The sequence below is a fragment of the Lutjanus erythropterus genome, chromosome 14 (genome assembly GCF_056507025.1).
Source record: "Lutjanus erythropterus isolate fLutEry1 chromosome 14, fLutEry1.hap2, whole genome shotgun sequence".
NCBI lineage: Eukaryota > Metazoa > Chordata > Actinopteri > Lutjaniformes > Lutjanidae > Lutjanus > Lutjanus erythropterus.
Window position 1 is genome coordinate 30,148,627 of NC_139330.1, and position 26,086 is coordinate 30,174,712.

At 38.5% G+C, this 26,086-nt stretch overlaps 2 protein-coding genes across 4 annotated transcripts in view; one reads left to right on the top strand and one right to left on the bottom strand.

The window, feature by feature from the left end:
- nckap1 (NCK-associated protein 1) overlaps positions 1-4,885 on the top strand; it is a 43,629-nt gene extending 38,744 nt beyond the window's left edge. For both annotated transcript variants that reach the window (XM_084736665.1, XM_084736667.1), the window contains exons 29-31: positions 430-539; positions 1,081-1,170; positions 2,468-4,885. In XM_084736665.1, the coding sequence (XP_084592791.1) occupies positions 430-539; positions 1,081-1,170; positions 2,468-2,584 (317 nt within the window). In that variant the 3' untranslated portion in view covers positions 2,585-4,885. The remainder of the gene's footprint in view (positions 1-429; positions 540-1,080; positions 1,171-2,467) is intronic.
- Positions 4,886-8,452: 3,567 nt separating this feature from the next.
- ppp1r1c (protein phosphatase 1, regulatory (inhibitor) subunit 1C) lies at positions 8,453-25,463 on the bottom strand. Of its 2 annotated transcripts, XM_084735810.1 has the most exons (6): positions 25,317-25,463; positions 22,605-22,662; positions 20,228-20,265; positions 18,916-18,970; positions 14,569-14,772; positions 12,204-12,518 (listed from the first exon to the last, which is right to left on the bottom strand). In XM_084735810.1, exons 1-6 carry the CDS (start codon positions 25,395-25,397, stop codon positions 12,463-12,465), a joined length of 492 nt encoding a protein of 163 aa, XP_084591936.1. In that variant the 5' UTR covers positions 25,398-25,463; the 3' UTR covers positions 12,204-12,462. The 2 variants fall into 2 exon arrangements, with proteins under 2 accessions (XP_084591937.1, XP_084591936.1); XM_084735811.1 differs by lacking the exons at positions 12,204-12,518; positions 14,569-14,772 and adding an exon at positions 8,453-9,258 and having other exon boundaries at positions 25,317-25,461.
- Between the last annotated feature and the right edge of the window lie 623 nt (positions 25,464-26,086).

Genomic DNA, 26,086 nt, shown 5'->3' on the forward strand with positions numbered 1-26,086 from the left:
CTTGAAATGAAAGGCGCCATTGTTAATAAGGGACATTTGAAAAGGTAATGAGTTGTAATGGGCTCCACCATTGTTAGTATGCAGACTGCATATAGGCCAGCAATTGGTTTTCAGACAGCACATCTCAATACAAGGCGCCAGTGCAGCCCCATCAACCGTTCTGTGAACTTACAATTACACACACGTTTTTAATATTCACGCACACTGCGCATTTCACATACATACGTAATGGTGGCATCAGATACAAACATGAAATCCATACTTTCCCAGCTGGACTGGCCTCTCCAGGATTTGTTTTCTGGAGAACTTGCTGTGAAAGTCTTAGAGAGCCTCACACGTCAGAAATTAAGCCACAGTTAATTGATTTTCAATTACAGATGATGTCTTCATGTTCTCTTACTAACAGCGTGTGTTTGCTGCCCCCTACAGGCCACTGCAACAACATCCACTGCCTGGCCAAAGCCATCAACCAGATCGCTGCTGCTCTCTTCACCATCCACAAGGGGAGCATAGAGGACCGCCTCAAGGAGTTCCTGGCTGTGAGTTGAAAAGATTCAGTTTTTAATGCTTTGTCACCAACATGTGATTACAGTTATTTTTTACAAGCTGCAGGATTTAATTCTATCAGTTTTCCCTCTGTCTGTAAAAAAAATGTTTAAGCTTGGCCGAGGTGACCATGGCTTCACACGTCTCAGATATGATTGTTGTGGACACGTTACACATTTATTTTTAATGATTCTTTTTATAAAAATAATAATAATAATAATAAATAAATAATAAAAATAAAAAGGGCACGTGATCTACCCTGGATGGGTAGACACCATCCATTGTTAGTTGGTTTGTTGCATGTCAGCCGCCCTCAGTGTCACCATAGTAGCTGATAAAACCACAAGGTACACATGGATCAGAGGAGACGAAGCCTTTCATTAAAAAAACAACAGCACACAAATGTTTTCCACAGCAGCGATTATGCCAGTCCTTTCTTAAATTTTACGAATTCACTCTTTATGAAAAACTAATGAATGAGACAAATATTTTCTTTTCTCTAACAAGTTTTTCTGTGTGTGTGTGTTTTTGTAGTTGGCCTCGTCCAGCCTGTTGAAGATCGGCCAGGAGACGGACAAGATGACAACACGTAACAGAGAATCTGTCTACCTGCTGCTGGACATGGTGAGAGAGGATGAACACAAATCTGTAGTTTGATCCATTTGATTGGGGACAGAATTATATTTTGTTATTGCCTTTTAGTTCTGGTCCATTTCATTTCCAGACTTTGACTTTTACAAATGAACCAAGAGTTGTAATCGTGAAGTCATCCAGACTGAGTGGTAACTTGGTTTTGGTGATGTCATCCTGCGCAATAATGAGCGGCGTTTGTACTGAAATTACTGTGTTTGCTTTCACATCACAAACGCACAACAGTCTGCTTGGGAGCAGAGTGAGATCCTCCTTTTCAGTTGGTCTCAGTCCCATTATTTGGTCTGCACCAGTGTTCAACTGACAGCTCCTACAGCAGCCCAAACGAACTGCACTAACATGGCACCAGGGTTTGTTTTTGTAAATGTTTTTGTAATTGAGCAAATAAATTTCACATACATTCCGTTTGTGCATTCAAGGCTCGTTTTGATGACCATTACAATCGTGCTTGTGACAATGAAGTCAGTAGGAAATTAAATAATGTAGCAGGCACAAAGGTACTGGGGTTTGTTTTCACAGAACTGAACAGTCTGGTTAAAGTGGACCATGGTTCGTTTTCTCCCTTGGTGCAGTTCAGTTGAATTAATCACACCCAGGTGCTCCTCCCAGAAGGTGGTCTTGGTTTGGTTCCAAATGAAGTCTGGAGCATTTTTTGTTTGTTTGTTTGTTTTGTGGATAAAATGTAATCCAACCTCAATCCAACCCAAACTACCAGGTGTGCTCCACGTTTGAGTTAAACAGCTCTTCAGTTTAACATGTTAACAGTTAGCATGTCCTCGCTCAATAATTAGCTCCCTTGTTCTGCTCAGTCATCTGAAAGCAGCATGTTGTCTTTGCAAAGTGTGCAGCACATTAGCATTTTAAAGAAGTTTCATTGAAGTTCATTCATAATGCACATTATAATGAATTATCGGCTATAATATCTGATTTGACAGATTATGTCAAAGCATTTCATTTGAATTATTTGACAAGATGCTCTGTAAAAGCTGGGATTTGTGAAGCTTTTTGATGTATTTTACTAGGAAAACTAACAATCAGTACTGCTCGTTGTTTTTGTTGTAATTGTAAGGTTAGATTTGGTTCAGTCAGAGATGTGAAATGTTAAATCATCTATCTTCATTATCTGGTGTGCATTAACAACAGGTTAAATAATCTTTGTTTGAAACAAAAACACTTAAAGTTTAAAACATCATCAACTGATTGGGACCAGAGCAACCTATAGGAATGAAAATGCATTAACGGTCTGTCTGTGTTGTCTTGTGCGTTTCAGATTGTGCAGGAGTCTCCCTTCCTCACCATGGACCTGCTGGAGTCCTGTTTCCCCTACGTCCTGCTGAGAAACGCCTACCACGCTGTCTACAAACAGAGCATCAGTGCTAACGCATAGACACACACTAAAGACACAGCGAAGGCCTACCATAATGTCTACCATCAGAGCGTCGGCGCTCGTATATAGACACATACACACTATCAGATACACACTAACAGCAAACACTAAATACAAACTAAACACACTAAACTATGCCTACAATGCCTCAACCATTCAGACAGAAAAAAACATCTGTGTGTGACATGTTGACACGCGTCACATAAATAAAGAACAAATACACTAAAAGCCAAAAGAACATGCAAAACACCCACAATTCAATGCACAGAGACAACAAAAAACACTGACATTAGACAAATATGAACAGAAACACAGACACACACACTAGCTGGATGAAGTTGGGGGATCAGTGTCTTTATTTTACTCATTGTACTTTTTCATGATGTTGCCAGGGACCATAACCATAGCAACACATAATATACCATATGTTTGGTTGGTATAAAAGAACAAAAATATAAATATATAGTATATATATAGTTGACACTAAAATATTATTTTCTTTTGTTCTTTTTTGTTTGTTTTTTGATGAAAGATTTGAGATTTTTAGTGGCCAGCTGACAACTTCTATGTGGTGATGGATTTGGATGCTTACTTTTGGGAATGCAAATGATTCTGATGTGATGTGGGTTTTTTTTTTTTTTCTTTTTTTTTTTTTTCTTTTTCCTTTACCGAGGAGGGCAGGTGAGGATTCCTGTGTTGATAATGAAAGACATGTTGCTTGTTAATGTAAGTTTACACCTATATACACACATACCGACAGACATCCCGAGCAGATATAAAACAACATACACGCTAATCTTTCAACATTTCATAGTGAAAACACACATAAACACACACTCTTGTATAACATGGTGATGTTTTTTTTTCTTTTTTTCAAGCTAGTCGTAACATGAACTTTTTGTGGGTAAAGATATAATATCTGTATTCTACTTTGATGTGAACTGAACTCGTCTGTTTTTAATGTTTATGTTTTGTTATTTTTATGATGACGACGATGATGACGATTTGCCAAATGTGTTGACACTAAAAAAAAAAAAAATTGTGTATCAGGGCTTGGAAGTGGTGGAGTGTTTGGGTATTAATGGGTGAAATGCCATTTTACGTGTTTGGATGATAAGACATTCTGGAAACTGACTCTGCGGCAGCTCTGGTTAAGAGAAGGGGGACTTTTACAGTGGGAAGAACCTTTCAAAAATATACTGCAGTAATACTACGGTATCAGCATGGAGCAGCTGAATACCCTCAGTACTGCTGCAAACATTCCTCACAGCCGTTGTTAGTCGACTCTCCTGGTTAAGTTAAGGTCCAGTAGGTGCTACTTTTTTCTCTTGAGCCAGTGCAAAATATAATTTATATGATCTCTTCTGGCGTCTGAATATAAGGTGAAATATTCATCTTTATCGAGGGAAATTTAGCTTCTCTGTGTCTAGTTTGAAACCGGCCCTACTGAAGCAGCTCGGGATATAGTGCCTTGCTCAAAGGCATCTTAACAGCAGCTGTTGAGGGTCCGTCATCTGCACGCCATGGTTCGATTAAATGTGTCAACTTAGGAGCAATTAAAGTAAATTTAACCAATTCCTCTGCGAAAAAGTAAATCCTAATTGATCTCCAACCTGTGAAAGAATACAAAAACCTGGAGCTGCAATAAAAATAAATGTATATATATCTATACACTCCTGGTGGTGTTTTCACTGGATTTATAAACTGCAGCAGTTACATTTCCGCGGTGGTTGTACGGGGACCTTTTTAGGACAGACGGCCACCAGTCAGACAGACGGACGACTTTTACAAAGCAGTCTGATTTGTTGGGCTTTTTTTTTTTTCTTTTCTTTTTTTTTAATATATTTTTTGCTCAATTCAAGGCATGGCAAGGGCTACATATTGAGATATACACACACACACAAACCATGCTCCCTTTATGCCAGCCCTCTGCTAATGTATTACTAACACCAGAGCTCTGTCTCCACGCTCATACTGCATACTATTACACCTCGGACTGTTAGAAGTTCAAGTCCAGAAGCAAAGTGGGGGTCATATTTAACAGTATGTAGCAGGAATACACTCAAATCTAGTAAATGACGTGTCTGCACTTTACAGTAGATTACATGTCTATTTTCTACTGTGTATTTTAGTCGGTAGTATGCATTATAAGCATGTAAGGACGGATCCATGGACACATTCTGCCATTTGATGTGGAATGGTTGCTGTTTTTCTTTCTAACCTCTTATTTTGTGTCTCTGATTCCACCGTGTAACTTAAATGACATGAATAAAATAAAGTTTAGGGCTGTGTCAGACCTGAGCTGTGAGTGTGTGGCGCTGGTTCGTGCACGTGGCCTCGGCTGTGAGATGTGGTGAAGGGAAAACCGGTAAGTGGCAACACTTACATCATTTGAATCGACCAGTTTTAGTAATTAATGATAATCAAGTGACTATTTTAAGTTCAACTCTGTTTGATCCTATAATGGTGTGTATGAATGATTAAGTACTTTGACTCAAGTACTGTGCTTGGGTGCTTTATTGAGGTTCTTGTGCTTTACTTGAGTATTTTCATTTATTCCACATTTTACTTTCACTCCTTTACATTTAAGAAATGTGCTTTGTACTCCACTACATTGATCTGACAGCTATTATCAGTAACTTTTCAGATTACGATTTTGCAAACAAAACACATGATCACTTTATAAAATGTGATGGTGTGGTCAATATTGAACTATCAAATATGAAGTCATTCAAATTAGCTCTAGCTATAATATAACAATAAGTACTGTACATGTTAATGCATCAATAATAACAATGAAGACCCCAAATACCTTTATTTGTGATAGGTTGAGTATATATTGTTGAGAAAACTATGAAATACCAATTCCACTACTGCTTACAACATAGTCAGTATAAAGAACACAACACCTTATGCATAAAATTTGTTGGAAAAAGTTTAATTTTTTTATGCATTCAGAGCAGTGTGACAGAAAACCATGCTGATATATAACAGTCAGGGGTTTTAGGGGACAGGTCACCCCAAAATCAAAAAAATAATATTTTTGCCCTGGCAAATAGTGCTGTTTATCCACGTAGATTGTTTTGGTGTGAGTTATAGAGTTTTGGAGATATCGGCCATTGAGATTCCTTCTTTTCACAATAATGGGACAAAATGGTGCTTAGCTTGTGGCGCTCAAAGCACAAAAACTACATTTGTAAAATTCAAATCCAGTGTCTCTTTCCTAAAATGACATGGTTACTGAAGATAATCCACAGACCTTGTGAGCAGCTTCATGTAGGAAATTCTTTCTTTCTAGTAGAAGAGAAAGTAGTTCTACTGCAGAAAGAAAGTAAATCCATTATATTGGAAAGAAGACAGACATCTTGAAAACTCTGCAACTCACACCAATAAGATCTATTCATATAAATAGCACTATAGGCTAGGGGGAAAATATGTGTCTTTGATTTTGGAATGAATTGTCCCTTTTAAAATTAGCTCCACATCAACCAGCTATAACATTAAAGTACAGTTCACATGTTCATGCATCAATAATAATGACCCAACAATATAATGACACAGCACTGACAGGGACCATTCTGACAAACACTTTTAACTCTGAATATATTTTACTGATAATACTTTCGAATACTTCTTTAACTACTACCTACAACACACATTGGCTATATCAACAGTCTGCTTTACAATGTAATGGCACTTAAAAAAAGTAGACTGAACTATTCCAAAACAAACGTATAAATAGCTATCTATGCACTACAAATATTAAGTCTTATTAACTTTGACTTGAAACTAATCTTTCAACACCAACTTAATATTATTAAAGGCAGTGATGCCAGAATACATAGTGAAATGCCTGTAGAAACTTATTTATATTCATAGAAGAAATCGGACCCCTGAATCCCCTGTGATTTTAACCTTAATAACTAACACAGCTGTGTCTGTTCTTTTCAATATGAGTGATAAAGACTTCCTGTGCATTGATTGTCTGGTGTAGGCAGAGTATGTGAGTGTATCTTTTCATAATTACTTCATTATCAGCTATTTTTTCATGTTCAGGTTTTGCACAAAATGACTCCCCATTTCATCACATCTGGAACAACATTTGTTCAACTGAGGGAATATAAGACATCATTAAAACATGGCTACTGATCCTTTACATCTGCATGATGAGACCAGCTGCTTCAATCCAATCGTGCTGTGTCCTATAGAAGACACCGGGGGGCGCCCTAAGAAAACAAATACCATAGTAATGAACTGAAGTATAAGGGGGTTTAACTTGGACATTAAAATAGCCTATACTCTCATATTCCACAGTCTATTATGTATAAAATGATTGCTGCCATTTTATTGCTGTTGCTGTAAACCACAAGGTTACATACTGCATATTCAGATTTACAGGAAAATAAAAAAAAAAACATATGAATCCCCTTAACAGACAAGCCACTAATGATTCAATTAAAATACATTAAATTTTTCTTAATTTACTATGCCATCCAGTTATTTAAAATGAGTCAAAATCTGTGCTGTCTCACCTGTAAACTAATACTTCACTTTGCATATTGTAAAGTTTATAAGAGTAGCACAAGTGCCTGCATGAAGACAAATTACACGTTCCATATTATGTAACTGAACTTGTTTTGTCTAAAAGTTACAAGAACACCTTTTGGCCTAAAAGCACAGGTGTGACTGATCAGATTAACGATGGCCCCAGTCCAAATGAGTGCAGCCAAAATTGCACCTGTGCTTTTTCCTGATATATATATCAAAATGTTTGCCCTGAAAAGTGTCTGTTCAGTGCTCCAGAGTTGACTTTGACAAAACACTTTAACATCTATATCAACAGCTACAGAATATTTTACAGGTGTTTTGTCAGCCACCTTCAAATTTCTGATCACATAGTGGACAATTTGAAGACTAAAGGAGGGAAACAAAAGACAAGCTGTTAAGTAGTAATATGGTGGTCCTGGATCCAGACTAGTACAAAACCTGTGTTTATCTGCAGGTGAGTCACGATTGTCATAAAACTTAAAAAAAAAAAAAAATTGTCAGTTAGCTTGTAATTGTTTTGCTACAACGATATTTGCCATATGTTTTTAATTTGTTTGAGTAATCTGACTCGTAATGGTGACAAATACTGTGAAGTAACAGTAATGTTAGCTTTAGCTGTTAGCTAACCAGCTAGCAGGTGAAGTAACCCTTGCTAGGCAGCATATCATGGTTACACTGTAAGAGCTAGCTAACAGACCAAATATTAAAGGTATAGTTTACCCAAAAATTAAAATTCAGTCAGTATCTACCCACCCTCATGCAGGTTGAAGATCGGGTTTATTTTTTTAGTCCACAAAACACTGCCAGAGATTCAGCATCTCCCAGACAATTTAAGTGAATGGTGACCAGTTTTCAAACAGGAAAATAAAACGCCTCCAATCTGCTCATCCGGTTTAATCCAAGTCTCCTAAAGCCCCGACATGACATTTACTTGTGCACACGTACGTCACACCACACATCCAGTTCAGAGGTGTACATGCACACCTGAACGTGACTCCAAGCTAAGGCTCTCTAATGATTATTATCAATTAAGTCAGTGAGACTTGGATTACTCCAGACGAGCAGTATGGAGGCATTTTATGGTTTTGGAGTTTTTTTAAGAAGTTTTTTTTTTTTACACTTGGAAACTGGTCACCATTCACTTAAATAGTTTCGGGCTGAATAGATTCTGCAACACTGTTTTCCTGTGAAACTCCAGCAGTGTTTTGTGAACTAAAGAACAAAACCCAACCTTCAATCAGCATGAGGACTACTAGATAATGACTGAATCTTCATTTTTGGGTGAACCATTTTTTTTCATGGTGTACAATTTGAACATTTATGATGTCAGTGTTTGTTGGTTCACAGCATAATGACAAGTAGCATAACTACTCCAAGAGTTTCCTGCCAAAAGTCTTGAAATGTCATCTGTGCGACTGTTTGAGATTATCTGTTTTTATGTCTGAGAATTCTTACCACTGTGCTGCTTTGGTTAAAGGGAAATCATACCTTATTTATGAACTAAAATAAAGGTAAGTTTTAACTTGAGTTTGAGTCAGACAGTAGAACTTTTTCACAGCGGCCATATTGACATGTAGTAGAGTAAATTGCAGGTGTTAATAATGATAGTAATTAAAGCTCTGTTTCCTTCAGGTCAGAATCTGGGTGCTGCTGTTGGCTCACTGAAAAGGCTCTGCTCCACTAAATGAAATGGGACCTTAATTAGTATCATTAGTAACACCTGTGTTTACCCTGCTTCATATCAAGATGGCTGCCGTGAAAAAGGCCTGTGTGTGGAGTCATGTTGAGGTGAACGTGCTCAGTGAGGTGAGTCAGCCCGGTTGTTCCCAGGCCGCTTCATTAAGAGTAAACCTTGCATGCTGGTCTAACGCGTCTCTTTACCTACTCTAATTAAACGTTAACTGCTGTCTCAATAAACTGCACAGAGGTCAGCTGTCCCACTGATCAGTGTCTTGTCATGTAGGTGCTACACTTGAGATGGACGCCAGAGTCTTGTCTGTCGGTTTGTCCAGAATATTAAAGATGAATCGACCGCCTCGTCTGTGCTGAGATTCCTCTTCTGGATCAGCCGTCCTGAGGGCCGGTTTCCTCCTCGTCCTCCTCGGGTACGGGGCTTTTCAGCTTACCTACACACGCACACAAATGTGATCCACATTTAACAATATTGAATTCATTAATTAATATTTTTCATTCAATTGTCTGACATCCAAAGATACATACATCTACATCAAGCCTGTTATATCACATTACTCATAGTACTTTCATAGTACTTTCCATTTTATGCTACTTTGTATTGCTTCACTACATTTCATAGAAAATATTGCACTTTTTACTCCACTACATTTACATATTTGACAGCTTCAGTTACTTTGCACATTCACATTATTGATACAAAATACAAATCAACTCTTAAATTATGTTTTATTATAGATTTAACTACCAAGCAGTATATAAAGTCAATAAAATCAGCTGCACCTTTACCAGCTACAGTTTTAATGTGATGTTTTCATTAATTAGCATAAACCAAAGGTACATATACATATTCTGAAATGCACCATTCTAAATAAGTATGAGTAAATGTATGAATATTTTTAATGCAGGATTTTTTCTTGTAATTGAACATTTGCTTTACCAAAGAGCTGCAATGATTAATTGATTATTAAATTAATCGGCAACTAGTTTGATAATCAATTAATAATCTCAGTAATTTCTAAAAAGTCAAAATTGTCTGATTTCAGTGTGATTTTCTTGTGTTTCAGGTACATGGGCCAGACGTGGCCATCAAAGAGGCCGGGGGGGTCTGGCATCGTGTAATTCCTGTGATGTGATGTGAATTTGGTTTCTTTACTCCTCTGTGACAGTAAACTGAATATCTTTGGGTTGTGAGTAAAACAAGACATGTGAAGATGTTATCTCAGGCTTTCAGACACACCAACTGACATTTTTCACCATTTTCTGCCATTTTAAAACAAACAACTGTTAATCGACTATGAAAATAGTTGTTCATTGCAGCCCTACTATACTGTAGTATTGCTACGTTTACTTGAGGAAAATATCTGAGTGCTTCTTTCACCACTGATGAGATATAAACTGTCATCCATTGATCATAAGCATTTAACATAAACTGAGCTATGTCACCTGGCTTGTACGGAAGCAGTGTACTGAATTTTACATTAAGACACTCAAACAGACAGAGAGAATATAAACAGAATTTTTAAATGACTTCATTTCAAGTTGTGCTCTGGCATTGTGCTGTTGAAATGCCTTACATTCATGTTCGATAACACAAACATTTGGCCAGTTCATTTGCAGATTGGTATGTCAGAAACACTCCATAAATGTTATTTGATAATTATCTAAAAAAAAGTTTTCATACCATTGTACTGAACATGTACATGTTGTTCTGTGCTTTCATTGTTTTCTGAAATATTTCTTTCTTTCATCAACGTAGTATTTGATCATTACTGGATCTCCTAAAATCCTGGTCATTGTGTCCAGTTACGTTATGTAATCTGATTCCTCGGCCCTGCAAACACCATCACTATGACAACCAGATTTTAAAAATGGCAGGGAAATTGATGACTATGAAAAAGAAACTAAAAAAGTGAAACCAGTATTGTTTTGGCTAATTTACCATTTTTCTGCAGTACCACATTACTACATTTCCCTTCCCCCATCCAAAATGTTAACATCAACCTACTAACAAAACAAGTGAAACCTTAGAAATCTTGACAGACTGTCCTCATCAGCACATAAACACATATTTAACTGAAATGCTGCAGGATTTATAGACTTAAACAAAGAAACTGTTGGCAGTAAAGGGTGAACAGCACAAAATCCCTCTAATAAATCCTCCAGTTTCCAGTTGCACGTTGGATGCAGCAACAGGAAATACCTGATAAATCCTTGAAAAAGAGCAGGTGACAGGAATAAAAAGATTAAAAGTCATCCACGATAGATGGACAGGAATGAATCACTTTAAAATCATTTAGTCCAAGGCACTGGTGGAAAAAAAACCACAATCATATGAAAATAAATCACAAGATTCTACTTTTCACAAGCTATTATGGTGGATCCTATTTGTCTCTTTCCTCCTGCAGTACATCCCATCTGTGAATATTTTAACCTCTCAGGGTCATGTGATAAAAACACTGGGACACATGTTGCATAAACCAACACACTCCTTCACAAACACAGGGAGACATTTCAGCTGTTAATGCAGTGACAGGGGACGCTGATCTGCAAACAGTGGGGTCACACAGATGTGAGGAAGGCAGGCATGTAAAGCTATTTATTACTGCATAAATGGTCCTCACTAACAAACCACCATGTCTTTGTTAAAACCTTTTTTCCCTTTTAATCTTGTACTCTTCATGTTTTAATCTCTTAATGGTTGCCCTGACGCTCTTTTCTACATTATATTATATTTTTAATGTTCTAAGAATGCTTTTGTTTTGACATCAAAGACCATTGAGAGTAAAAATATTTGAGAGCACCATGAACATAAAGCAAACAAATGCTACAAATTTAGCATTAAACTGAAAAAGGGCATGATTCATCCAAAAATGAAAATTCACCCATTATCTACTCACCCTCACACCAACTGAAGGTTGGATTTAGTTTTTTAGTCCACAAAACACTGCTGGAGTTTTACAGGAAAACAGTGTTGCAGAATCTCCCAAACAATGGAAGTGAATGGTGACCAGTTTGCAAATGGAAAAAACAACCCCCCCAAAAAAAACAGAAAATGCCTCCCTACTGCTAATTTACAGTGACGATTTAGGCTAAAAACATGGTTTAAAATAATATCTTTCAAGTCAACTTTATTTTTATGTTTTTGTTTTTTTCAATTTGAAATCTGGTTACCATTTACTTCCATTGTTTGGGAGATTCTGAACTGGTCTTTTCCTGTGAAACTCCAGCAGTGTTTTGTGGACTACAAAGCTAAACCCGGCCTTCAATCGGCATGAGGGTGAGTAGATAATGACTGAATTTTCATTTTCAGGTGACCTATCCCTTTAAAACTATTTAAAGGACAAGGAATACTCACAAGTTCAGTGAATGTTTCAATATAACACATCTTTATTCACAGCCATTTCTACACAGGGACCAACATCACCTACAGTAATTTAAATTTCGACTGATTTAGCACATTGAACTCAAATCTCTGTGCATGTGTCTGCGTGGAATAGAGAGAAAATCAAAACAGACAGTATTTATGTGTAGCATTAGAGCGAAGCAGTGTGTTAATGGGGTCAGATGAACAGCAGTGAGTGAGACGGAAAAGTTGGCTATTGAGATACGAAGAGGTGAAAGTGAAGCGAAGGTGGCTATCGGGAGACGGAGTCAGGACTGGATGCTTCCTTTTTGTGGTCACATGACAAATCTGAGAGAGACGAGAGTTTGGGGGGGGGGATAAATAGAAAGTTGAAAGATCATGCAAAACCACAACAGGAGGAGGAGGAAAAGACAAGAGAGGGAGAGGAGTTAGTGTTGTTAGTAGCCAAGAGATTTACAGAACAGAGTGTTATTATGCAAATGTAAACACAGAGTGAAATATTAGTAAAAGACTGTGTGGGAGTGGCTTTTACTTATAGGAGTTGTAGATGTAGTCAGATTGTAATGGCATATTTTTAGCTTTTACGTAGTCTTGTTGAATGCACGCCAACACTTCAGCAAACTTTAAAGCTGCATTAATCAATTATTGGCAACCGGAGGTTCACATTCATTTTATAATTCATTTGGAGTTGTGTTTTTATCTGTCTGATCAATATGAGTTAAATATACACACTGTGTTTTCATCTCTTAAGCTGCTAGATGTTCCATCTTTCTTTCTGTGTTTTAGTGTTAGGGCAGGGTGCGTCGCTGCATTTAAGCACAAATTTGAGGTACTTGTACTCGACTTGAGGCTTTTCTTTTCATGCCACTTTCTACTTCTTCTCCACTACATCTCAGAAGGAAATATTGTCCTGTTTTCTTCACTATAATTATCAGCTGTAGTTGCTAGTTACTTTACATATTGAGATTACATACATACACAGGAATAGCCTATAAAATATGATGTTTTGTCATAAATCAAACTAACCAGCAGTAAATAAAAGTACAGCTGAAATGACAAGCCAATTAATCAATTAGTCGGTTGACAGAAAATAATTTTTCAAGTATTTTGATAATTGTTTAAATAATTTTTCATGCAAAAACATTTTGTTTCCAGCTTCCCAGATGTGATTATTTGCTGCATTTCCTTTGAATTCTTTTATCATTTAAATTAATTTGTAATTGTGAGGTTTGGACAATCAGACATTTTTTGGCATTGAGAACTTTTACTTTTAATAATTGAAGTATATTTGACAGATTATACTTTTATATATACATATTTTTAAATACTTAGGTAACATTTTCAATGTGGGACTTTTATTTGTAACAGAGTAGTATCACAGTGTGGTATTAGTAGTTTTCTTATGGCTGTCTAGTTCAGAGTAAATGTAGTCAACTAAATTCCTCAGTGCTGCTTTCTTGACCAAGAAAGCTGAGTTCTCCTGCACAGAGCCATGCCTGCAGTGCCTACATGTACCAGTATGCAATGCTGCATGTAAGTTTTTAATACCCTTCTTGTCATGTATCACCAGCCCAGTCTATAGTTATTACTTTGTTGACCAAAACATATAGTGTCAAGTGACAAAAATACTTACCTAGCATGTCCCCTGGCTACCCAGAGATGGAGATTAAAAATCCAAGCTGACACAAGCCTGTAGTTCTTCCTTACCACCAAAGGCATCACTGGATGCAGGAAGAACTACAGTTTTTGCAGCAGGAGAACTCTCTGTCAAAACAGAACGCACTGAGGAACTCACTGCTTCAGTTGACTACATTTACCATCAACACTGACTAGACATCCACATGAAAAGTGTTGAATTTTCCCTTTAAGGAAAGACCCTGAATACTGCCTCCATCTCAGGTGTTCAGTTGGGGTATCAGAGCCTGTGTGCTGAGCACAGCTGGCTGCTGCGGGGGTTGATAAGAGCAGCTCAGGCGCAACAAAAAGTTTGCACAGGGTAAAAATCAGGAGAATTTTTATGTAGCCCTGATTTGTCTTCCGTCCATGTAATAACTCATTTTATTTCCCTGTGTGTTGTCTTTATTGTAGCATTGCTGTGAATCAGGGCTGAACATTTAATCAGTGTTTTAGCAAAATTGCATTTTAAATTAAATATTGTCATGTTGCAGAGATGTCAACAAAAGTCACAACATTATAATTTTAAGTTTTTCAGTCAAAATGAGAATAATGCCAGTTATATCGTAATTGCATATCGATATTTTCAAAATCGTTCAGCCCTACTGTGAATCTGTCAAAAATCTTAGAACACATTTGATTTTTTTTTCCGAGTATACTGTTGGCCAAAGTACAAACATTTTTTGAGCAAAAAACAGTTTACCCCCTGAACTGTTGCTCTCTGCCACTCCTCTCTCCTGATTGGCTAACAGCAGACTCGCCTCATTCCCATTGGCTTCCTCTGGCCCATTGTGATTGGCCCACAGGGAAGCGCTGGCATAGAGCTGCGCTGTGATTGGGCTGAGCTGGTCGTCTGTCTCACACACCCCCGCCCCCAGGAGGTGTTGCTCCACCCCCAGCTGAAGCTCTGAGGACAGAAAGAGCGCCTCTAGTGGAGAGATGCTTCAACGACAGACATGTCGCAATAGAGCGGAAGAAGCCCAAAATAACAAAACGAAAATTAATTCAACTGGAAATTATAAACTGAACTGAACCAGAAAACTAGAAGACCAAGAAAAAAATCCAACTGAAGATCAGCAGTTCAGTAGCTTTCCCTGACATCTTGTGTAAACCATAAATATCCCACTCGGCCAGGAGCTTTGGGGTCGGGCGCCAGAGAAATTTGTCTCACTTGTAGGCGTTGAGCAGTTTGTTTAGGGAGGAAAGTTGCTGATTCACTACACAAAACCTCTTGCTATCAAACACTGTGATGTTCTGTTGTAAATATCCCTAATTATCACAAACCATAAAATGGACCAAAACAAAAAAGAGTAATAGCTGTATTAACAATGTAACTTTTTAAGGTGATATTATTCACATGGAGTAACGACGAGTCTATAAACTCTTGCGCCAGCGCTGTATTCAGTTTGATTTGTAGATGTCCAAACTGTGAGTCATGAGACAGCAGAGACTAAATATTTACATAAATGCTACCAAAGTCTGCTTAAAAGTAAAATATAATACTTTAAAGATTAAATAACAAAAGTGTTTCACCTTCAACATGAAAAACTGACCATAAAATAATGTAAATCCACAGCGTGAGAATAAAACCGAATAATATTAATAAATAAAACACTTATTCTCATCCTACAGTATGTAAATGCAAGCATTGGTGCATAGGCAGTCACTCATGAGGCTATTAGCTAACTGGCCTTCACACACACACACACACACACACACACACTCAGACGGGATCAATAAAAGAAAAGCTTTTACTGTCTCCACTTCCCGGAACCACCTCAGTGCTGCACTCTCTGGTAGAGAGCTCTGCACACACACTTATATGCACTGTGTTTTTCTTCCTGCCTTTTTCCCCCGAAACTTTCACCTTTCCCTACAGACTCTTAAGTGAAAGAGATCTCCGCCTCAGATTTAAAGTCAGATATACGTCGCGGAGAATATAAAGGCCTTGCTGACTCAATTTCTCTAAACGGAGAGGCTGTAGCTGCAGTGCTTCTTCTGGGCCCCGTAACAGTTTTATAAATTATTCAGTACAGACGATGATAACAAAATGACAACAAGGTCTTTTACAGAACCATCAGACAGGTGCTCTGTGGACATGCTGTGTATGAATCCTGAGCTCTCTGAACACTTTTTTTGGCAAGTAAAGAAGGTACTTCTCAAAACATCTCTACAGCAGTCACCAGAGACAAAACAGTATAGAAGTTACATGACCTGAATAGACACTTCTACTACTACTACTACCACCAAAAGTAAAAAATAAGAGACAAAAAAACTCTAAATAATAGTAATGAACAAATTTTCATATGATAACATCAACTGTCTCTACTGTTATCATAAAAAAGGGGGTCTGTGCTGCATATGAATGTGCTTCTATTGCATATTTTAGTAGCACAAGTTAGCCAGACAACAACAATATGCTATAAATTATTAAAAAAATCAACACATGGTGGTTTTAAAAGCACTTTTCTAATGAACACTGTACACAGTCTGTCCTATGGATTATCCTGATTTAGGGTTTTTTCACACCTATCTCGTTTGTCTGACTTTTTTCAGTTTGATCCGGACCAAAATTCCAAGTGTGAAAACTCCCCTGGACCACAGTCTGAGCCAAAAAGCTGGGGTTAAAGAGGTGGTTTCAGTCCGGATCAAACTGAACCATGGTTTAGTTCTTTCTAGTGTGAAAACATCTTTTAGATGGTTCAGACTGTCGGGCCAATTACAGGAAGTTATGACACATTATCCTCAGAACAACGCACCAAAACAAAATGAGCTGTGGGAGCACCGGGGGACAGGATCAGACCAGATGTTTAATTGACATCTTTCAGCTCTTTCCATAAACAACCATTGAAGTCAGGGTGCCTGCTGAATTGTAAACAAGCTGACGTCGGACACACGCAGTTACAAACCAATTAGTGCCAAACAGGGAGATGCAGCCCATGTAGGCGATGACAGGAAGTAGGTAGGACATGTACCGAATGTAAACCATGCCTCAAAAAAACTTTTAGGTGTGAAAGCACCCTGAAAGAACCCTTTCTTACACTGACTGATGGTGCAGGATGACCATCGCTAAAACTGTCCAATCAACAAGCTGCCTATCAGGATCAACGCAGGGAAATCAAATTCTGGTAACTGACAGAGGTTTACACAGCAGTTCAGTGTCTCTGATGTGTATTTTTATTGTGTTCTTAGGTGTTGCAAAGAAAAGAAGAATATGCATGGTCAGTATGGTTATATGAAAGAATAAGTTATGAATTAGGGCTGAACAGTTGATCACAATATTATCAAAATCACAAAATCCCTGCCCAGTGAAACATCTATATCGCAGAGCCCTACAATTATTTGATACAGGGAAAATATGGGACAACATAGTGCATACATACTGCAAGTCATTCTGGATAGAGACATTTAAAAATATTTGATTGGTCAATCTCATTCCCAGGTCATAAAATTCTGCCGCTTTTGTTTGGCATTTAATGACGTGCAAATGAGTCAACAATCAACCATGTCTCTCCAGAACCACTTACATCACCTTCAACCTTGAGGGTTTTTTATGTAGCACTGTCCCGTCCCGTCATCCTATTAATCAAGGAAAAAACTCCCTCTGACGTGCATACATGCTGCCATGGTTTCTAAATGATTTGCATAAATATTTACATGGCTTATTCAGATCAATTATTTGATCGGTTCCTGAACAGATTTCAGTAGATGGATTTATGAGTAACCACACCAGAGTCCATTGGGAATCAGGCCTTGGACTTGGTCGTTGTTTGGTCCACATTAGGAACTGAGGAATTTTAATTGAACCAAATGGGTTAAGTGTGAAAGTACTATATATTTTTAAAGCTGTGAGCTAAATTCAAATTACTGTTTTTGGATGGAAGCATAAATGTCACAACTGATGATATTCAAAGCCCAAGAAATAACAGATAACCTAAAACAAGATATAAAAGGTAAGCGAAGGCTGTTTAAAACTACTTCTTCCTAATCGTATAATACAGAACAAGAACAAGCCCATGAGCCACCTTGTTCCCCTGTTCATGGTTTTACGGAAACAGACCATCAGAAGTAACCTCAGCCCCCCTCCCCCTTCCAGCTGAGCCTACTGATCTGAGAAATATAGGAGACTTAAAAAAACAGAAGTGAGAGTAAAACCAGAAATAGCGATAGAAAACTTAGAGAAAGACAAACAATGTGTAATAAAAACAAAACAAACATCCCTTCAAAAAGCAAACATATAGATACCGTGTTCCTGAGGAGAGGAGGGAGGAGACTGCTGTGTGTACAGCTGCAATAAAACCACCAGCACGTGACACCGCAGACCTTAAAGTTCACACAGTTTTACTAGGAAATTCTTACTGATAAAAGCTGTAATTTTGTAGGAGCTATGACACTTAACAAATAACGTACTGTGTATGCATACACTAACTGATGCATCGCTGCAGCGGACATGTGTTTCTCCCCTTTATTCACACAGTCATTTCTTGATATTTAGCTATGCTCATGAGATCATGTTTTCCAACAACATGCTGACTGTTGGCCCAGTCATGCCCTAAACCAACTTTGATGATTTCTGAAGGACAAAGGACGAGGCCAGTAATCCAGCATTAGGAGGTCTTTAGCGTGAAAGACGCCAACAGTCCTATCTCTCTCTGTGCTTTCAAGAATCTTTTCAGAGACGTTTATAGGCTTTTCTGCAGCAAAGTAGACACTGATCTATAAATGCTGCTGTATGCTTTTAGTTTGTATTTGAAATTCTTGTAGTGGTGGTTTTGTTGGTTCTGGCGTTATTTGCTGCAAACATCTCTGCTTTCCCCTTGTCACCATTTTCCCTTTTTAGAGGCCTTTTAATGGTGATTATGTGTAGAAGGCAGTGGATTGCAGAGGGACCTCAGATGCACCAAGTAAATCCTCCTCGTAATCCTCTCCTCAGGGGGAATATGAATTTCTTCCGCTTTTCTTGCACAGAGCATGTTTTCTATTTTTGGGCATTTTTTTTCATGTTTTGCAAAATCATGCAAGACCAGGCTGAAAATCGTCTTTTGTTTACCTTTCATGGTGGGCGGGGCGTAGGTGCTCTGCTTCCTCTGAGCGGCATCTGACGGCTGGACGACAGAAGAAAAAAACACATTACAACAGTGAGACAAAAGATGTTGACTCACATGTTATTATAACAAGAAGACAAAGTTTCATTAAATGATGATTTAAAGAAATATTCTAAAGCCAAACGATGTAAAAATGATGGGTGTGAACAGAAAGACCTGTTGAATATCTAGCAGGAGACAGGATGGACCACGTTGTCCTTCCTAATCTCATTATAGTGAAACAACATCGACTTTCCAGACAAACCATCATTTATCTGGCAGATTGTTTGTCCCCTTACTGCCTGCTGTGACCTTTCGATGTCAAAAGAAATGAGAGCGATACTAAGAAAAGGGATAGGTCAGATTATTCTAAGTGGGATTGTATGAGGTACTTATCAATAGTCAGTAGTAGGTGGTGGTTGACAGACCCCCAGTTTTTTTCTGTGGATAAGATCAGCAGCAAAATGTATTTTAGCCACCTAAAAAAGGCCCACCTTAAAAAAAATATATTAGTTTAATTGTAGGCAACAATCAGATTATTTTCTCTGCTTTACTTGCTTGTCAGACAGCCTTTCTGACGGGAAGCTGCTGTTATACAAACCAAATATCACTCTCTCCAAAGCCACCAAACTCCATTAGGCAAAACAACAATTTTACGATGCAGAAAATTTGAGTTGCTCAACTAACGCTGCCTCAATACATTTGTTTATTTGTACCTTTTAGTTATTTTGGTGAATCTGAACTGACTTCAAATTCACAAAATAACACAAAAAACTAACCAATCCAGGCAGCGATACACTAGCAACTCCCATGTTTTGAGATGTAAAATGACTATTTTTCCTTAAGGAGTTTGGTTGTTTTGGAGAGAGCAATATGTGCCTTATGTACTGGTGGTTTCCCAGTGGAAAAGGCTGTCTGACAGCACCATAAAGCAGTCAAAATATTCTAAATATAGCATACATTTTAATTGATAGTAATTTTTTTAGGGTGGCTAAAATACGTTTTGTTACTGACCCAGCCCACAGCAGTACATTGCTTCACCTCTGTGCTGGTAATTGTGTATCCTTCTCCAAATTGAGGCATGTCAACAGCCATCTGCTGTAGGTAACACACTGACTATAGATATGTACCTCATACAACCCCACTTCAAATAATCCAAACTATCCCTTTAAAGTGGAAGCTCACCCCCTGGTTCACTTTAACAGATTAGTGTTTACCTGCTGGTGTGTTTCCCCACTTCTCCCTGCATCTGTACATCTAAACAACATTTATACAAACCTCTGACTCTCCGCTGGCGTTGTGTTGATCTCCAACATCTGCAGGAGAGACGAGACAGCAGCATTGAGCATTCATTCTGTTTTGATCGATTTGACAGCACCTCACTTTTATAAGTTAATGGCATTTCTCGGTTTGCCAAATCTGCACCACAGATGTTTTATAGCACAACAAGCGAGAGCTCGGTGATCTAACTGTGTCAGTGGGTCTGTTGCACAATCAGCCCTCTGGTTCAAACCGCATCGGTCAGGTTGGGTAGTGGACCTTAATGGTCTTGCTTCCTCTGAGGCCTGAAGCCGTGCTTTAATAACGTCAGGACAAAACAGCATTTAGATAACCTCCGCATGATCACAACAGCACTGTTGTTGTTTGTTTATTGTGAAGTAAGTTTGCCAGAACCTTGTGCACAAATTCCTGGAATCAATATTGAATAATCACCTTTTTAACACGTGCAGGTGATTATAGACTCTTTAATAAGCAGCTGTTGACCAATGACTCAGCAGTTAATTGGCCAGATGTAGAGATCAGAATACATTTTGTCCTGGAACAAAAGTCCATTTACTCCCTTTATCTCACTCCCTTGCTACTGTTAAAGCAGGTAGCAAGATTCTATCCCACTTAAAGAGGAAAACCAACAATTCACCAGTACCTATATATGCAGTTTCATTTTTAAGCGGGGGTAAATTATCTTCTAAAACAGCTGGATGCTGTAACTGTGGCAAATATTTCTCAAACGGCAGTGAATAGTACATTTGTTGAAGACTGTTTTCAACTGCAGAGTAATGCACTCTTGGCTCTTTAGTGAGTGCATGTATGATTGAGTGAAAATAAACTACAGTGCGTGTGTGTTCACGGTAATGAAGGAACTCGCCAGCTCCCCTTCAGCTCAAGGTTGATGTTCTGAATCAGGGGATTGGAAACTTTAGTAAAAATAGTCTCAAATTCTCTTTCACTGAGGAATTAATTGCATCAGTTGACTTCGTTTGCCATCAACATTGATTGGACATCCACATGAAAAGTGCTGAATTTTCCCTTTAAGACAACGTCTGCACTTTTGGTCATGGTGATCTGTCTTGTTTCTTGTCAAGGTTAAGAGTCACTTCTTGTTTTTACAGTTGCTAGCTGTTTTCCAACTGCCTGTCAGTGGTTTATTACCAAGAAATGAAAGAATAAAAATCTCTGAAATTTGGTACACCAATCAACCTTGAGTCTGGGAACACTTTAAACCATTAAATTAATAGAGGTAGAGAAAAAGGGATAGTTCAGGTTAAGGTTAAGGCCCACCTTAAAAAAAATCAATACCCATTTGAGTGTATGCAATATTTAGAATATTTTCACCACTTTATGTTGCTGTCAGACTGCCCTCTCCTACAGGATGCTGCCATTATAAACCACTGTATCAATTTCTCCACTCCACTGGCAAAAACACTAATTTTACCTCACAGAACACGGGAGTTGCTGGTCTACCGCTGCCTCAATCGGTTAGATTTTTTGTGTTAATTTGTGAGTGGTGTTTTAAAGGGTTAGTTTGGATTCACTAAAGTCTCACAATAACACAAACAATCTAACTGATTGAGGCAGTGGAAGACCGGCAACTCCTGTGTTCTGAGAAGTAAAATTACTGTTTTTGCAAATGGAGTCTGGTTTGTTGGGTGATACAATGGCTTATATGACACCAGTTGCCTGTCAGAAACAGCTGTCTGCTGGCAAGGACAAAGCATTAAAATTATTCAAAATATTGTGTAATGTTGAAATGGTTGATTTTTTTTCTTTTTGTAGGTGTCTAAAATAAGTTTTGCTGCTGATCCTGTCCACAGCAGTACATTGTTTAACTTCCTACTCAAGAACTGGGTGAGCGCCGTCCTCCATCTAATGCAGACAACCTCAGTTAAAAAAAACTGAACTATCCCTTTAAAATTGATGATAAAGATGTCGTGTTATGGCCTGTTCATGTTTATGTTTCCAGGCTTTTTGCTGTGTTTGATACCAGCGTTCTCATTCTGATTTCTCTGAGAAAAAAAAAATGGCTCAGGTGCCTGCAGAGCTTTATACAACCATACTGGAACCAGACTCACTGCGCTGAGCTCACAAAATGGAATCAGGCCGATTATTCAATCAGTCAGTTCCTGTGTAGAGGGATTTATAAAAGCTGAGAGCCAACACACACACACACACACACACACAAACACACACACACACTTTAGGCATCCATCAGTCCAGTCTGAACACTGAGATCACTTACCAAATGCTGCAGCACAAATCTAATAAAGTCTCCATTATAGCTGCTGCTTTTTCAGCTCTCTTCATCTCCCCCTCATCTCCCTCTCATCCTGCTGCCCCCCACCCCCCCCCACCCCTCTCTCTTGTCTCTGTCTCTCACCTGTGCCAGGTTGTCTGTAGATCTGCAGAGTGGCAGGAGTTGGTCTTCTGCGACGGATCTGAGGTTAACACACAAACACACATGCATTTTCATTGTTGTTCCTTTAAATATTTTTGGAAAAAACAATCTTGAGACTTCCCTCAGTCCTCTGATCCAACACAGACTTAACAAGTTTTATTTTAACTGTATATATTAGAACAGAAACTATTAGACTAGACTTAAAACCTCTTGTCGTTGTACTACAATATACTTTACTAACCATCTGTTTGGTTTAACACCTCTGTTGTTTTAGACCTCTCATTACAGTCTGTTGGTTTTATTGCCACTATTCAGTGTTTTAATGTGTGTTTCTTAACAATCTATGATGAGACACTATTGTGTGAAAACGTCCGAGTAATTGGGCTTTAAAAAACATAAAATTGTCCAAATAAAAATGAATTAAAAATACCAACTGGAACTAATTAGTTCTTGCATTATAAAAACACAATTAAACACACTCCTGTGTTTTTCAGGAAACTTAATTGAGAGCATGTCATTAACTGGCTGAATAGGTTTTGGTTTATTATTCCAAATGCGTCTTTAAAATATAACTGTCCACTTACAGTTTTAGTACCACCTAAAAAGCATAACTTTCCCACATACTGTACTGTAGTAAGAAGCAGGAATAGCATGATAAACATTTATATTGTCCTAACAGCCTCAAGCACTCTAATTTTTGGGTTTTCTATCCCATTCTTTTAAAAACTGGACTGTAAAAGGACATTTTAATTTTCCTGACATTTAAGGTGCAAATTACAACATTCTTACAAAACTCTTACTAAATGTAAAGATATAGTGGACTGAACAGAGTCACACTCCCTCTGTGTGTCTCATCCAAGATTCTTCGTTTATCCGTGATGGCTGTGCATGTTAGTGCATGTGAATCCCTTTCTGCCCTCCCCGTGTCTGTTTTCAACATGGTGGCCTGGTGAGAAACTTTCTCATGTTACAGCTAAACAGCACGCTAAATGAGTTTCTGAAAACTTCTGGGGCGAGAAATAGGCACTGCCAGATTTTCCAGTTTGATCTGAATTATGGGAGTCTCAGTTTGAGCCAAATTGTTGGGCGAGTTTGGGCGATATCGGCCATAGAGATGTCTGCCTTCTCTCCAATATAATGGGACTAAATGGCACCTGGCTTGTGGTGCATAAAGCACCCAAAAAATGAAAAGTAAAAAATTGAAAAAGTCAAAACCAGTGTCTCCAGTTAAAAAAAAAAAAAAATTCCAGTAGACTCTACTGCAGACAGAAAGCAGTTCCTATGTGAAACTGTGGAACTTGACTGACCAGATCTTGATTTTTTTTTTTTTTTTGATGCTTTGAGTTCAACAAGCAGAGTGCCATTTAGTCCCATTATATCAGAGAGAAGGCAGACATCTCTATGCCAGATATCTCCAAAACTCTGCACTCACACCAAAAAAATCAAGATGGATAAAGAGCATGACAGGCCAGGGTGAAAGAATACGTATGTCTTTTTGATTTTGGGGTGAAATGCCCCTTTAAAACTGAACAACCAAAAACAATTTGCGTCGTCTCTGCTCGGCTCACAGCTCTCAGATGAACGACACCGCAGGAATGTAAACGTTCATCGTCATCCTGAAGGGGAGACTCGGTTTACGAGATTGTATCTCATAAAACCATTGCTAAAATTTATCTTTGACCTCTGGAAATGCTGACGGTTTCCAACACAGGGGCTTCCCAAACAGCCACAGAGGGGCCCTAATCTGTCACAGTTCATTACCGGCTTCCTAAGAAACGAACAGCTTCCGGTTTCCATCGACTAAACACTTCATAAAGACGTCAGCAAAGCGGAGACCAGTGTCCAACACTCGCACCTTACAGAGAGCTGCTTTAACTCCCTGATGCAGTGTTTGGGCTCGTATGAAAGGCCAGCGTCTGTTTCTTTTTACTGTACCTCCCATTTAGAATCAATTAAAGAAAAAATTACACCTCAGATTCTCTTACACCTTATTCATCTGGTGTTCTGTACATTCTGGAGTCAAATTGGCCTTTCTGTTGCTCTGCATTGCTTTCCCTCTTTCATGAAAGATAGGTCAGATAGTTGTTGATGTTTCCCAGAATGCCTTTTAAAAACTCCCCATGAGAACAGGCGTGAATTTGTTGCAATTAGCTGCAGATTGCCCGTGACGGTGGTGAATTTATGTGGACATTCAGCTTCAACAAGAAAAGTTATTGAATGAACTCATTTATGATTATTGGAAGATTTTTTTTTTTTTTCTGAGAAATCTGAAGCACTGACATTGTAGTTAATATTTCAGAAATGCAGAATGAATTACAGTTTTTAATAGTTTTAAAGGGTATTTTAGAGTGGCTCTTTCCTTTAATTCACCACACCATCTGCTCACAAACACACAAATATAATCACTTTAACTTTTTGCCAGCAGACATGAAAGTAAACCAGCCAGCAAAAAAACACAGAACACTCAAACGTGTCACATGCATGGCTGCTCAAATATGACGGACCCATTAAACACACACACTGTCACCCAGATACACAAACAGCAGTTTTCATAAGACGGGACCTATGCACACATGCTGGTCTGCACCCACACACAGAAAATTCCAGACAAGACTCTCAACATCACAGATAGAAGCCCCATTCAGCCCTCACATGCATGAACCCACACGGTCCACCCCACTCAGATACACTCACATGTTCGGCGGCCTGTGGGTCCAGCTGTCCCTGCAGCGGAGGCACAGCAAACTGGATCTTCTTCGGACTGCTGGGCTCCATTATCACTGACTGAGAGATAGAAAGAAAGACAGACAGAAAGAGAGAGAGAGAGAGAGTGTGTGTGTGTGTGTATGTGTGTGTGTGTCAAGGAGGGAGGGAGTAGAGAGGGAGGGAGTGGTCTTCTCTCAGCCGATGGGGTCCATTATCACTAATTGACAGACTTAGAGAGAAAGGAAAGAATAGTAGCCTAGTCATTGCAGCTTTTTCCAAAACATTCGCTCTCATGCAGAATGAAGTAGTGTAATAATGTCAGACGTGTGTACATTACTTGTGATGTTATTCTGCACTGAAATAACCAAAAAAGCACATGCATGTACAATGTGTGCAGTGTGATTCCTCATGTCTACAACTGCTTAAATCAACACCTTTCACTTTACTGCTAACAGCCACATTTAGCACAGGGCCACTGTTATTTGAGAACTGTTACACAAGGACCTTTAAAGTTAAGAGTGTGGGCTTTAGTGTGTGTGCATACTTCATCATGACAGAGGAGGCTGACATATGAGACACACATGAGTCCGCTGTGGCTGAGCTTTAAAGCATGAAGAACCAATATGTAGGATTTATTGACATCAGCATTTTGCCTCGCTCCTTCTAAGCGAGTAGGAGAAGGAAGGGTGGCTGCGAAATTTGTGCAAAATGCAATGCATGCATTTCAGTTGATTATTCATTAATGAAAACATACAGAT